The sequence below is a fragment of the Calidris pugnax genome, unplaced genomic scaffold, assembly GCF_001431845.1.
Source record: "Calidris pugnax isolate Ruff unplaced genomic scaffold, ASM143184v1 scaffold38, whole genome shotgun sequence".
NCBI lineage: Eukaryota > Metazoa > Chordata > Aves > Charadriiformes > Scolopacidae > Calidris > Calidris pugnax.
This window is the reverse complement of record NW_015090995.1, coordinates 3,156,779-3,170,506: the sequence shown is the minus strand read 5'-3', so window position 1 is coordinate 3,170,506 and position 13,728 is coordinate 3,156,779. Positions and strand designations below refer to the sequence as shown.

The following is a 13,728-nucleotide window of genomic DNA, read 5'->3' as shown; positions in this document are numbered from 1 at the left end:
GGGGGGGTGGGGTGTGTGTATGGGGGGGTTTAGTTAGAATTCCAACCCGTTTGGCAGACTGCTGTTGGAAAGATGGCTTTGAGTTATTTATTTATGTACGTGTTTATTTATTTTTAGAGTGAAAAGTTGAGATTTCCGCCGGGCAGGAAGAAATGAGCACTGAAGCAGGCAGGGGAATTCGGCCGGTGGGGGGGGTGTGTATGGGGGGGTTTAGTTAGAATTCCAACCCGTTTGGCAGACTGCTGTTGGAAAGATGGCTTTGAGTTATTTATTTATGTACGTATTTATTTGTTTTTAGAGTGGAAAGTTAACATTTCTGCCGGGCAGGAAGGAAGAAATGAGCGCTGAAGCAGCCAGGGGAATTCGGGCAGCCTGTTTGGACCCCGAGCTGGATGAGCTGGGAGAAGTTGCACTGAGGTAGGCTCTTCCTCTGTGGTCCTTCAGATTCTATCCACTCGTAAAAAACTGTAAGCTAAAGGCTCTTATTGCATGAAACCGTGGTATTTCAACTCATTGGGATAACATGCATTTAAACACACACTTCCTCGGGAAAGGAGGAGAGTCCTCTCTGCTGCACCTGCAGTCTCAGGCAGCAGCCAACATCAAGAGCTTCAACAATTACTGAAAGTAATGTTTTACTGGATAGAGAAAGATCTCAAGGAGAAATTCCCTGTTAGAAAATCAGGTTACAGCTCCATCGTCTTAAGTTCTTCCATTCTCCTTCCCTGGAAAGAGCAAGGTTGAGCTCTGGGAAGAGCAAGGTTCAGCCCTGCAGTGGGTCAGGTCAGGAAATGAATCCAGCTGAAAACGCTTTATTTAATTTTCAGATGAAACAGCTTTTTTTATTTGATTGTACAGGGACCTGGACATAGGCACGAGAGAAATGGCTATGTGTGGTAGGGAAGAAGAGTGGTCCCCATTCATCATCCACATTTAAGGCCGCGGTTGCCCGATCACTGTGAGCTACTCGAGAGTGAAGATCCTGCAGGTAGTCCTTGGGAAATGGGCTTCTCAACCGCACGGGCACTTGAGAAAACCTGTTTGGCTTTTTTAAATCGAATAACCTGTACAAGATTTCTTCTTGCTGCCCACCAGCCCAAAGCATGGAGGCTGCAGATCTGATGTGACCCATGCATCGTAGCAGTTCCTTGAAACTCAGCCTCATCTCATGGTGGCAAAGACAAGTTCCCTTATGGGAACCTGATGTAAATGGATGTAGGGAAGGCAATAGGTGGTTTCATCTGTCACGCCACAGCATCCTCTCTCAAGCTGAACGCTGGCATTTCAGTGTAGCACGAACATCCCAACCGTGCTTATTCAGAGACCAAAGTGGTTCAGGTGGAGCTGACAAAATCGTGTTTTTTCGTTACACACGTGCTGCATTACCCTCACAGCTCAGTGCAGCTGCGTCTCACTGCCTGCTGAGAGCTGCCACGCACCATGAAGAATTGGATCCTCAGCATATACCACAGCAGACCTCCTTATTGGAGGTGTGGAGTCCCCTGTGCCTTACCCAGGCATGGGATGAACCTTGCAGGTCGCTTAAGGCTCTTATTGCCCATCTGCTCTTCCCCACTCTAGAAGCCCAGAGGGATGTAGTTCTGGATTGTCTCATTACCTGCGTAAGCATTAAGTCCTTTCTGACTTGTACCAAGCTTAGTCTCAGAGATGATTCTATGTTTTGCTGCAATGAGTCCCGTGTGCCAACCGTGTTTTTCAGACAAGGTGCATGACCCCTTTCGTTGGTTTCAATTCTGCTCCCAGTTTCTTGGCAGCTCCCCAGGTCCACGTCTTGTGCGAAAGCCAGACTGGGAACCTGGTCTAGAGGTGGTCTTGATGCTCCCAGTACCATCAGCGCTGGGAGAACAAGGAGGAGCTGAACTGCCCACTGCGTTACAGCTGCTTTGCTCTAGCAGAATCCACGAGCGTTTGTCACACTCTCTGTCCTACCCAGGCTTCCTTCACTCATAAATTTGTGCAGGCCATGGCATCTTTTCAAGATTTCTTCTTCTCTCTGTCTCCTGGATGGTTCCTCATTCCTTCCACCCCACCGAGCTGCCTTAGCATCCACTTGCTTTTGAGATGCATCCTCCAGTATTCCCAACACTCCCCAGAGTAAGCAGACAAGCCCAAGCAGACTGTATTATGGGAATCCATGGGTACAAACACACTTATTTCCATCAGAAAACAGTTATCTCTGACTTTTGGTGGTGTTTGCAGCCCAGGCTGAGCGGTGTGTTGGCTTGGGGTCTACTGGATGTCTACTCGCTGTCCTGCAGCGAGCTGGCTGCCCCGGGTGGCCTGCTGGTCTGCTGTGTGGGAAGCTATCGGGGAGCCTTTTAGCACTCTGAAAGCTCTGCTTATTAATCCCTCACGCCGTGTGAGGTCCATTGATTTGTGCACACAGGCTCGGCAGGAACACCACGTACCAAACAAACCGGCCACCCTCCCCGAGAATCTGACAGAGCTTCTAAACGACTTTCTCCTCCCATATGTGGCAGGTCTGTAAATACCGGTGTGCATAGTTAATAGGTTCCACCTAACATCAGTAGATCAATGCCACCTAAAGTCCCCAGGATTATCTAAGAATGGATATCGGTAAAGGTGAGGAAGCAGAGATTTTTATCTCTAGAGGATTGTTCTTGTGTATCTAGCGCTGTGTGTTGGTTTGCATACGCTGTAAGTGGATCCTTTGTGAGTTGCATGCCTCTTCACTGCTAAGTCTTGTCTTTTGCAGGAAAGACTGTTTTCACCCTGAAACTGAAACGCCAGAAGCGGAATTCAGTTGTTGTTTGGAGGAGAAAATGTGAGACAGACTGAAGTCAACTTCTGATGTGATTTTCACGCTCTGAACCACTTTAGGATAATTGCTGGGGTTAGATGCAGACAAAAGCTACCTGTGTTCTTAAAAATGATGCCCCAAATGGTTCTGCCTTAACATTTCAACAAAAAAAAAAGAAAACTGGGTGTTTTGAAGTAGAGGATGAAAGCGCCAACAGCACAGCCTTCTGTGGGACTTGGACGAAAAATGGACTCAGTTGAGAACAAAGACAAAAAAGCTGACGTGGGATTAAAACAACTTCAGGCGCCACCCGAGTTTTCCCTACATTTGCTACACATGAAAATAGCTCTTCTTTCCAGCCTGCCTGTGGAGCTATTACTCTTCTTGATATATGAAGGGGTTGAGAGCACGTGGTCCCAGACCAGCCCTTTTTCTGTGTGAGAGCTGGAACTGCTCCCTGGTGCTGCTTCTGCCCCTGGGGAACCCATTGCACCTTAGAGGCCCCCTCCAGCTTTACATTTTAAAGTGTTTGTAATGGCAGCTGCATCTTCACCAGCTTCCTAGAGAACCAAGCAGTTGAAGCTGATGGATCACTTGCTACGTGAGCTGGAACTGTGATCCCAGTTGCCTTGAGCTGGTTGAAGACTCAGGTTAACCCACCATGCCTCGCTTGTTGCTTCAGTCATACAGGTCACAGACGATGGCATTTCTTGAGGAATTTGACCATTACTCTTCCTTGGCCAAGCTCATGTCAATCTACCAAGCAACCAACAGGACCACCTTCAACTGGACAGACAGCCGTATTGTTGAGTGGGAGAAATTTGCCGAGCTGGCTAAATACGAGCCGGAATCCCAGAAACCAACAGTGAAAGCTCTCCTAATTGTGGCCTACTCGGTCATCATCATCATGTCTCTCTTTGGGAACATGCTGGTGTGCCACGTGGTGCTGAAGAACAAGAGGATGCACTCAGCCACCAGCCTGTTCATCGTCAACCTGGCGGTGTCGGACATTATGATCACGCTGCTCAACACCCCGTTCACCCTGGTAAGTGGCCCACTGTTCTGTCCCTTCAGCCAGGAAGGGAGTCTCTCACGAGAATGCCCTGCTTGGTGGTCACACCTTCTCTGTGCATGCTCTTCCAGGACTGAGGCATGAACCCAACACAATCAAGTCTAATAAACAACTCTCCCAGGCAAGTAAAACACAGTTCAGCAACCTGTGGGCTCTCTTTGCTCCGTTAGACTCTATATCTTCTAAAAGACTTTAAAGTCTCTCCAAGTATGCCACCAAACCACGGCAAGAGCTTCTTGGGGAATGCAGAATATGTTCCTGGATGATATGTACTTTTAATTTGCATGCAGGAGAGCATTAGAGACCCACACTTTAAACTTAGTGGATCAAAACAACTTGAAAGCCTGTCATATTTGGATGACTGGAAGAAGGTAGTCAAGCTTTTCGGAGCTACTGGTTGAGTAAAGTCTTCAGTGAAAGTTCTCCAGGCCTGAAGGGGGGTTTGTGTGATGAAGACTTGGTTCACTTTTTCCAGATATAGCTATTAGTATAATCAAAAAGTTATTACCACTGTTCACAAATGGTGTTTATATTGTTCAGGAGGGCTGTGACAGCACCACTTATTTAATCTGTGGGTGTTTCAAAATCCAGCATAGCTAATCTTTCTTTGGGTTCCAGGTGGAACTGCCCAGCCAGGCAGGCAAAATCCATGGGCCAGCTCAAGTGCAATCCAAAGGGTTTCCCTGTGGATTTGTTTCTGGTACATTTGCTGGCTGATAGCCCGTTGCTTTCTCCTCAGGTTCGGTTTGTGAACAGCACGTGGATCTTTGGAAAGGCCATGTGCCACATCAGCCGCTTCGTGCAGTACTGCTCCCTCCACGTCTCCACGCTCACCCTGACGGCCATCGCCCTGGACAGGCACCAGGTAAAACCCTCCCAGGTTCTTCCCAAGCCTCTGTCAGTCTCGGTTGAGCCGTGGGTTAAAGGTGGCTGAATCTTGGGTTTTAAACCCATATCCAATGAGAAGGCTCTGGAGCTAAATTCAAAGACCCACCTCATGTGTCAGGGGTAAGAAGGCTGGATGGGCTTCTGTAGGAGCTCAGGGGAGGAAAAAAACAATGCAGCGTCACAGGTTTCACAGAACCCTCCCAAACTTTCAGTGGAAAAGGGTGAGGACACCTTTTTCAAGTGGTTTGAAAAGAGCCAGGTCCAACCTAGCCCCCAGGTCCAGCTGGGCAAGTTGATTCAAGAGGCTTGGTTTTACAAGGGGGACCTTGGAAGGCAGCAGAGCCAATGCTGAGTGCAAAGTGTTACTTTAACTCTACAGGGAACTTTTCCAAGCTTTTCAGTTTACCACCCAAACCCCACAAAACGCCAGTCTGGGCATTTGGTACATCAACAAGCTGGGGGACAGTAGGAGTTTGCAGCAACTCTCAGCTCACTGTCTCAGGGAATCAAAAGAAAATTCTGAGACTAAAGCCTAAATAACTGTGGGACTAATGCTGGACCAGTATAAAGGGGAACAGCAGAGTGGGAAATCTCTGTTTCCAGCTGGGAGGAGACTTCAGAGCTGTGAGAAGACTGTACTCACCAGCTGCCCACTGTGAAAAACACTTGCTGCATTGCCAGCACGGGAAAGGGAGGGCAGCCCAGGCCATGCCCTCATCTCTAGCAATCACTCTCCCTTCCTTTGCTGCCAAATAGCATCTTCCAGGCTCTCAAATTTTATAAGCACTTTACCTTGTCATCCCACAAAGAAGAATTCATAAAAGTTAATGCTTCAAAATAGGGGAGGCATTAACTCAAAAGAGGCTCAGCTTCATAGGTTCAGCCAGAACAGGAGACATTTCTTTATGTAATTCATATAAAATAAACAAACGTGCCCACAAATGAAGAGACTTCTGTAGATATCTTCTTTTTTTTCCATTTAAGGAAAATGGCCCTCACAGAACAAAATAGAGGAAAAAGTTTATTTGAAAGCACTTCTGAACAGACTGAAAGTTCAAGGTTTCTCATTTTCCATGTCAATCTAACAAGCAGGGCATTTCCTATCACGGCTGTCATTTTCTTAACAGCATTAGATCATGCCAAAAAAATGCCTCTGCTGTGTGCGTTGGTGAAGGGGCTTTGCTTTCCTGGGAGATAAGAGTCATGGTGAAGTCTCTGTTGCAGGTCATCCTGAACCCGCTGAAGCAGAGGATGTCACTAACAAAAGGAGCGCTGAGCATCTCTGTTATCTGGCTGATGGCAACCTGTTTCTCCCTGCCCCATGCCATCTACCAAAAGCTTTTCCAGTATAACTACAGGTGAGTTATTTCCCCTTCCAAGCAAGCATTAAGAGGTCTGATAGCCCTCTGTGGCAGTGGGTCTCAGCAGTGAGAGCTTCTGGAAGGGCTTCCAGGTTTGAGGAAGGACACAGTGGAATTGGTAGGAGCTTGTGCGTGGATGAAATCTCACTTCCCACAGCAGAGGACTGGCCCAGTGGAAGAGCCACTTGGCTCACTGCATGCCCTCAGGACCTGGGTTTGCTTTCGCCATTGCCCAAATGCCTGGATGAGGGGGTGAGTCCCACCTCCACAACCTCCTGCTGATGGCAGACTCTAGGCACAGTTGGGTGGCCAGTGCAGGTGGCCAGGGCACAGCAGGTTGGTGAGACAAATCTTCTCCAAGTGTCGTGATACCACTGCAGGGGCTTTGTCCTGAGAAGGCCATTTTCTCCTGAGGACTTTCCTCTTCCCTCCTCACCCTCGCTCAGCTCCCTAGATTTAAGAAGCCCATTTGTCCTGAGAAGGCCATTTTCTCCTGAGGGCCTTTTCTCTTCCCTCCTCACCCTTGCTCAGCTCCCTAGACTTAAGAAGCCCGTGTCTAGCCAACTTCCTCAGGCAAGGAAGAAAGAGAGAGAGAGCAGTTTGAAAAAGAAAGAAAGAAAATAAAATTCATGCTGTTAACATCTGGTGCTGACACTAGCAAGACTATACAGAAAGAACAGGGAGGAGAGGACCGCCTTTGTGAGTCAGCAGGGCCGTGAACCCCAGATCTCCAAGACTTCATGCGCTGATTCACACATTTTAGCTTCCTTTCATTTCACCCAGCTGGGTTTACCAAACAGGAACAACTTTCCTTAAAGATTGAGACTCCTCTGCCCAACGTTACCTAAACAGGACAAGCAAAAAAGAGACCTCCATCTCTTCCTCTGCAGTGAAGGGCTGGTGAGAGGAACAGTGCTTCAACAGGGAAACGTCATCTCAGAGTGTTGCTTTGCCTTGCCCAGCAGGGAAGAGAGCTCTTTGCTTGGCTGAACACAACAACAGAACCTATTAAAAGAAGATGAAGTGGAATCTCACATCCACATGAGGACTGCTGAAGTGTCAGAAGAAAGTAAAAGTTCTGTTCTAGAGGGGGAAAAAAGAAAAGAAAAAAAGCTTCTCTTCCTCCTTCTTCACCTTCCAGCTGGTCCCGTGGTGGCATTCATTGCTGTGAGGTTACCCTCTCTACCAGGGAGAAATAAAGAACCAGAAGTTTTGGGTTGGCTGTCTTCTGTTCCTCCATGGAACCCAACCTGCTGCTGTCCTCTTGTCCCCACCAGCTCGTGGCGTTGCTGTGACTCTTCCTGGCTAGAAACCAGTCTGTAACGCCACACAAACTGGTGCTTTCCGTGGTGGTGTGTCACGCTGCTGGTGCCTGCATTTTGCAGAAAGGCCAGACTGGAGGCCAAACCTTACAGCGAGCAGGATTTTCATCCTGTAAGCAGGGTAAGGAGGCAGCAATAGGCAGCAGGAGAGAGATTCCTACTGTAGACATTGGGCTTCTGTCCAAAGGACCCAACAGCATGGCAGGGAGAGCGTTTAACAGCCCACATGGGCTTTTTATTGCTTGTTTGTCTACGAGAGGTTACAGAAAAATGGGAGCCCAATCTGGGGCTCTTCACGGCTCTTCCTTTTTTGTGATGGATGCGAGCGATGCCTCCCTGCGGGATAGAATATCTTCAACTGCTTAGACTTTGTAAACAGAGTGCTGGGTTACTCCTGGGCTCGCGTTGCTTTGCAGCTGTGCTCTGTATGTGTGGGTATGACTGAACAAATTGCTCATGAATGAACACACGCCGCTATCTGTTTCACGGCACCTGTCTCTGCTCATCCCTCAGCACGGCCGGAGGAAACCTGGCCTCGCGTTGGCATGAGGCGCCGCAGCGATATAAGGACTTCCAGGACATGCTATTCTCGTCCCTGCTTTCCATTGAATAAAAATCGCAGTTGTAATATTGCTTGTAATAGCTCCTGCAGGGCCAGCAGCTCCTGAGAAAGTCCCACCAGGGAGCTGTTGGGCTTCTGGGGTCTGGAGAACATGGGCTCCACCAGCATCAAACCTCTCTGGCTGCGGTGCAGTCACGGAATCACGGAATTGTCAGTCAGAAGGGACATCCAGAGATCATCTAGTCCAACTAAAACAGGATTGCCCAGAACACATTATTCAGGACTGCATCCAGGTGGGTCTTGAAGATCTCCAGAGAAGGGGACTCCACACCCTCTCTGGGCAGCCTGCTCCACGGCTCTGGCACCCTCACTGGAAAGTTCTTCCTCAGATTTGAATGGAGCTTCCCATGTTCCAGCTTGTGCCCGTTGCCCCTCATCCTGTCACTGGGAACCACTGAAAAGAGCCCGGCTCCATCCTCGACTCCAGTCATATCAGAGTTTTACTGGTTTTGCTCTCAACCAGCCTCTTCTCTGATATAATTGTAAGCATCTTTCACAGCTCTGCGCCCCTTCTTTAGAGGGGGAGAGGGAAGGGGGCAGCTGGTTTTTTTGCTTATTTGTGGGCTCATCCTGCTGCCTTCTCTGTCCAAATGGGGTTTGAAACTCTGCAAGCACCGGAGCATCACCCTCCCCAGCCTTCAGCTGTGCTCCAGGGACCTCAGTCTGGATACCATCCCTTAGATCAAAGCATCCCGATTCGCAGGGGGGCGGTGAGGGGTGACCACCCCTCTCCCAACCCCATCTCTTCTGCTCTTTCCCTCTGTCTTTGCTCTTCAGCCATGGCCGTGGTGGGGCTGACCCCAGGCTGCGGTGTCACCTTGGGCGCCGCGCTTGCTTCTCCTGCCAGGTCTCCCGTTGCTTTGGCAGGTCCTCTTCAGCAGGCAGGCAGGGGCTGGTCTTGCCCGCGCTGGCGACCAGCCGGATCCCAGGCAGAAAAAGGTCAGGAGCGTGGTTTATAAAGGATGATTTTTCCCTTCTGCGTCAGTTCCCCTCTCGAGCAGCGTCTCCAGGGTCCGGGCTCGGCAGAGCTCTCCTCCCGCACCCTTTGTCATCCCTCCAACAGCCGCGCACAGCCCCGGCTCGCAGCCGTCTGTTTTCAAGCAATCTTCTATTTGTGGCACAAAAGACAGCTCCCGAGGTTGAAAACAGGATATTAAAGATACTAATCAATACTGCAACAAATAATGCAGCTTGATGGGGACTAAAGTCTGGGCTAAATGCAGGTGAGCTAAGGACAAGGACAAAATGGAGTAAGAGAAAGAAAAAGAGGGGGGGAGGAAAGGAAAGAAAAGGAGAAAACATCCATCAGAAATAAATGCACAAGAGCTCATTTCTCCCAGTGTTTCATCCCTTCCAGTCATCTGCTGCGGGATGCAGAAAGTGTTGGGGAGCCTCAGCTGAGAGGCACTGCCAGCCAGAAAATGCAAAGTGAGCCTGGATCCGCTGGGTTGAGCAGGACAGATTGCTGAGGTGCTGTTAAAATAAGTGAAAAGAGCCTGGATCTGCTGGTTTAAATGGGACAGATTGCTGAGGTGCTGTTGAAATAAGCTATTGCATATAATTAAACTCGATTCTTTCGTTAGCCAACCATCAAAAGCTAAACTGTCAGTTAAACTGGGGTTAAGAGAGCAGATTTTCTAATCATCATGCCTGTTTTAAGACACAGCAATAAGGTTTTAACAGCTGGTCTGAAGAGCTGATGGAAACGGGGTGGTTGGTACAGGAAGGAAGGATTGCTGTCTCTGCAGGTGGGGTCGTGCTTGCGAGGCTTTCACGTGGCCTCCAGGCTCCAGAAGCCCCTTCCCCTTCCATCTGTAATGGCTTTGACTTCCCAGCTGGTCCAGCAGTTTTCTGCTCTGGCCAAGGGGGTCTTGGACCTGCTGGGGGACACAGAAAGGTGAGTGTAGGTGTAGGGCATGGACTGCAGATCCAACCTGGCAGAGACAAGCAGAGCTATGGCAAGTGGGATCCCAGCACGTGCCGTGACCCCGCCGTGTCCCAGGAAGATGAGGTCAGTTGTGCTTGGCCAGACAGCAGTTGGTGCAGCCCACGTGCAAGAGGAGTAACACATCCCGGGCTGGATTTCTGGGTGGGCACATTCTGGGAAACCTGGGCATAAGGTGTCCTTTTTCCAGCTGTGAAGGAATCACCTATGGGACTTGGAGAAAAGCAGGAGTTAGGTGGGTCTCATCCACTGCTGTCTTTCCACCAGCACTGCCATGTCTCTGTGCCCATGGGTAAGGGCAGATGCAGCCAGGTGGGGGCTTCTTTCACAGTAGCCCCTTTTGTAAGAATGGGCCACCAGGGGTGACTTCTGCCATGTTAAGGGGACACAAGGGACTCACTCAATTAAAATCAACTGAAGCCTCTAAGAGGAAACTCCAGTTTGTCTTTCTAAGGATTTCTTTTATCAGACAACACAATTTAAGGGGAAAGCAGGTAACGATACACAGTAGCCAGGCTTATCCTTGGTAAGACAGCCACAGAGAACATCATGAGAAGACTTTCTGGGAAACAGAGGTTTGCCTGAGCTTTGTTTTGTTGAGGTGAGCACCATCTGGCCCTCCTCTGTCTATACTGCAAATCTGGGGAGGTGGCTGGGGGTGGTGTGGAAGCCCAGCAGTGGTTTGCCAAATCAGCAGCATCTGTTAGCACAGCAATGGCCACATGCTATATATATATTTATTTGTTTTTCAAGGGAAGCCACTGTCAGGAGTTTGTGCCTCCCTGATTTTCCTGAGCCTGCAGAGCTGGTCTGGAAGTATCTGGACCTGTCTACATTTCTCCTTCTTTACCTCCTGCCTCTGCTAATCATCACGGTCACCTACACGCGCCTGGCCAAGAAGCTGTGGCTCCGCAACGCCATTGGAGACATCACCACACAGCAGTACATCACCCACCACAAGAACAAGAAGAAGAGCATCAAGATGCTGATGCTGGTGGTGGTGGTCTTTGCTGTCTGCTGGTTCCCTCTCAACTGCTACGTGGTGCTCATCTCCAGCCTAGGCATCAAGACGAAGAACTCCCTCTATTTTGCCCTGCACTGGTTCGCCATGAGCAGCACCTGCTACAACCCTTTCATCTACTGCTGGCTCAACGAGAGCTTCCGCTCGGAGCTCAAGTCCCTGCTCTGCATGTGCCAGAAGGTGCCTCAGATTCAGGACAACATGCTGCCACCCGTAGTTACATCCTGCCGCGAGGCATGGATGGAGCAGGCCAAGTACAGGAAGGGACCTGCCTCGCAGACCATTTGCTCCACCATAAACATCCAGACGGCCAACACAGACCTGTGAGCCAAAGGGCTGAGGTGAGTTACCTGGATTTGGTGGACACCTAATGGCATCTCCCTGTTCTGCCTCAGGAATTGATGTTGCTGCTCTGGTGTGTTTTACTCCTGACTTTTGGCTGGTATCACAGCAGCACCCCCTTCACTTGGTGCAGTGGGAGCAGAACCCCTCAAGGACCTTCCCTGTGAGCCCACAGCTGCAGCTGGTCCAAGGTGCAGGGGACATGGAAGTCCACAGGCAGGGTTGATTTGCTTCTGGGGGCTTCCCATCTTCTTACTAGCCAAGGGAGTGGGACCAAGGTTTCCATCATTGCTCGTGCTGGCCTCAGAGCTCTCAGAGCCATGACACCAACGGGGCTTTGCAGAGCAACAGAAATGGACCCGTTCTGATGTGTATTTGAAGGAAGGACTTCGACATCCAGGTTAATTCTATTGGTATGGAGTTTCACCACATAATTTATACCAAAGCCTCCCAGCTGAGGTAAGGGTCAGTCAACAGCAGTTTCCCCTTCAGATGGTGCTGCTCCTTCTCCCCTCGCTCCTTCTGCCCACCCTTCCTGCTGCTGCTGCTGGAGCTCCAGTGGAAAAAAAGCCCTGGCCAAGAGGGGAGCGAGAAAATGGACCAGGCATCATTGGCCACAGCCTCAGATGGCACTCAGGTGGAGAAATTTAGTCCCTTGAGAATTCCTTTTTGGTTTTATTATAAAAAGATTAATTCAGGAAATAAACCTACACTGGCAGTAAACAAAAGGCCACAAAATATTTCATCAGGGCTGTAGCATTCACTAACTGAAGAATGAAATCATCCTGCATAATTACTAATTGCTGTAAAAGAGTTTCATTTAAACAACGGAATTGACTCTGACTAAGAGGGAAGGTTTTGTTTACAATCCTGAGAAAAATAGAGTTTAATTTAGCTACGCTTGGGAGGCAGGTGAAAAAAAGGATACAGAACAAAGGAAAGATTTAGTACATGAGGGAGAGAGGAAAAAAAAAGAAAACAACATGGAAAAGAGATATTAAAGGCAGAAAGAAACCAGATTTGCTACATGATTTCACAAGCAGTGTGGAGCAGTGGCTGGGCACTGGGGAGGAGACACTGGAAGGACCTCCTGGCCTGGCCAGTGATGTCCCTTTCTCCATCATACCATCCTTCTTAAAAATTGCACCAAGACCAGAGAGGTCAGACTTCTCCTCCCAGCTTCCCTGGTTGAGCTCAAGCAAGGGACTTCTCTGACTTGGAGAAGACAGACAAAAGACAGGAAAACATTATTACTTACTTATCCATCCAGGCTTTGGGTTGAGTAGTCATAGGTCTTTTGCAGGGCTAGAGGGATGTGTGTTTTGAGCCCTGACAGTTCCTGGGTAATCCTTCAAAACTCGGTGCTGGTGACCAGTACGTGCTGCAGTGGTGACAGAGGGGCTCTGGTACAGACCAGCCAGGGTGGTCCTCAGGCCTGATATTCACTGGGAAACTCTGTACTCATAGCAAAACCACCCCAAACAAGCTGCTTTGGATAAAAGGTAGTCAGCTTTGGCATGGCCTCACCTTGAGCACTGCATACAGTTCTGGGCCCCACTATTTAAGAAGGATGTGAAGCTCTTGGAGTGCGTTCAGAGGAGACAACAAAGCTGGTGGCAAGGCTGGAAGGAATGCCCTATGAGGGGCAGCTGAGGAGTCTAGGTTTGTCTAGTTGATGAAAAACCAGCTGATGGTTTTCAATAGTTTAAAGTCAGTCATAGCTGCTTGGGGTCAGGGATGCTTCTACCTGGTGTCTACCTTGTCAGGTCTACCCTGATGAACTTAGCTTCTGCCTGGGGAAGAGGCAGGGGGGACCCAGGTTCTGGTGGGGACAAGGACATGTTCCCACCACCTTCCTGGGGGCGGATGAGGAAAGGAAAAGAAGGGAAACTAAGGTTCGATTCTTTTTTTTCCCTCCATTTGTGCAGTGAGAAGGAACAGGAGAGAGCGGAGGGGATGTCCTCACTTCCAGGCCACTTGACTCCACTCGGCCACGTCCCTGCACCTCAGGTGTACAATGCAACATCTGCATGAGGAGAAGAGCAGAGCACCACGAGCAGCAGCAGAAAGGATGAAGCACTTCACTTGGAAACTAACAATTATTTGAATATGGGAATTTAAGGCAGCCTGCTGCTGAGTGCAGGGACTGCCCTCTCTCTGTGTAAAGCAAGGTCTGGTTTCTGTTGAAAAACATTGTTGTGAGTTTTTCAAAATGTTAAAAGTGTCTCTAATTAATGAGCATCACCTCATTTAATTATTAAGAGAAGCTTACATTTGCCTTTTCACTGTTCCTTACTCATCAACTTTTAGTGAATGGCCCTCAAACTGCCATGTATTCCACTTTATTAAAATGTTATTTCTTCCCTGAGGAAA

The 13,728-nt window shown here is 49.1% G+C and overlaps 1 protein-coding gene across 1 annotated transcript; it reads left to right on the top strand.

The window, feature by feature from the left end:
* The first annotated feature begins 299 nt into the window (after positions 1 to 299).
* Positions 300 to 13,728, top strand: LOC106895437 (probable G-protein coupled receptor 83). The gene is made up of 6 exons (XM_014954864.1): positions 300 to 417; positions 2,738 to 3,827; positions 4,594 to 4,719; positions 5,967 to 6,100; positions 10,746 to 11,354; positions 13,284 to 13,728. Exons 2-5 carry the CDS (start codon positions 3,444 to 3,446, stop codon positions 11,338 to 11,340), a joined length of 1,239 nt encoding a protein of 412 aa, XP_014810350.1. The 5' UTR covers positions 300 to 417; positions 2,738 to 3,443; the 3' UTR covers positions 11,341 to 11,354; positions 13,284 to 13,728.

Bases quoted from the DNA above. Each gene is read 5' to 3' on its own strand.
- LOC106895437 (XM_014954864.1), top strand. From the start codon at position 3,444: ATGCCTCGCTTGTTGCTTCAGTCATACAGGTCACAGACGATGGCATTT. The intron at 3,828-4,593 runs GTAAGTGGCCCA...CTTTCTCCTCAG, and splicing joins TCAACACCCCGTTCACCCTG to GTTCGGTTTGTGAACAGCAC. The intron at 6,101-10,745 runs GTGAGTTATTTC...TTGTTTTTCAAG, and splicing joins CTTTTCCAGTATAACTACAG to GGAAGCCACTGTCAGGAGTT.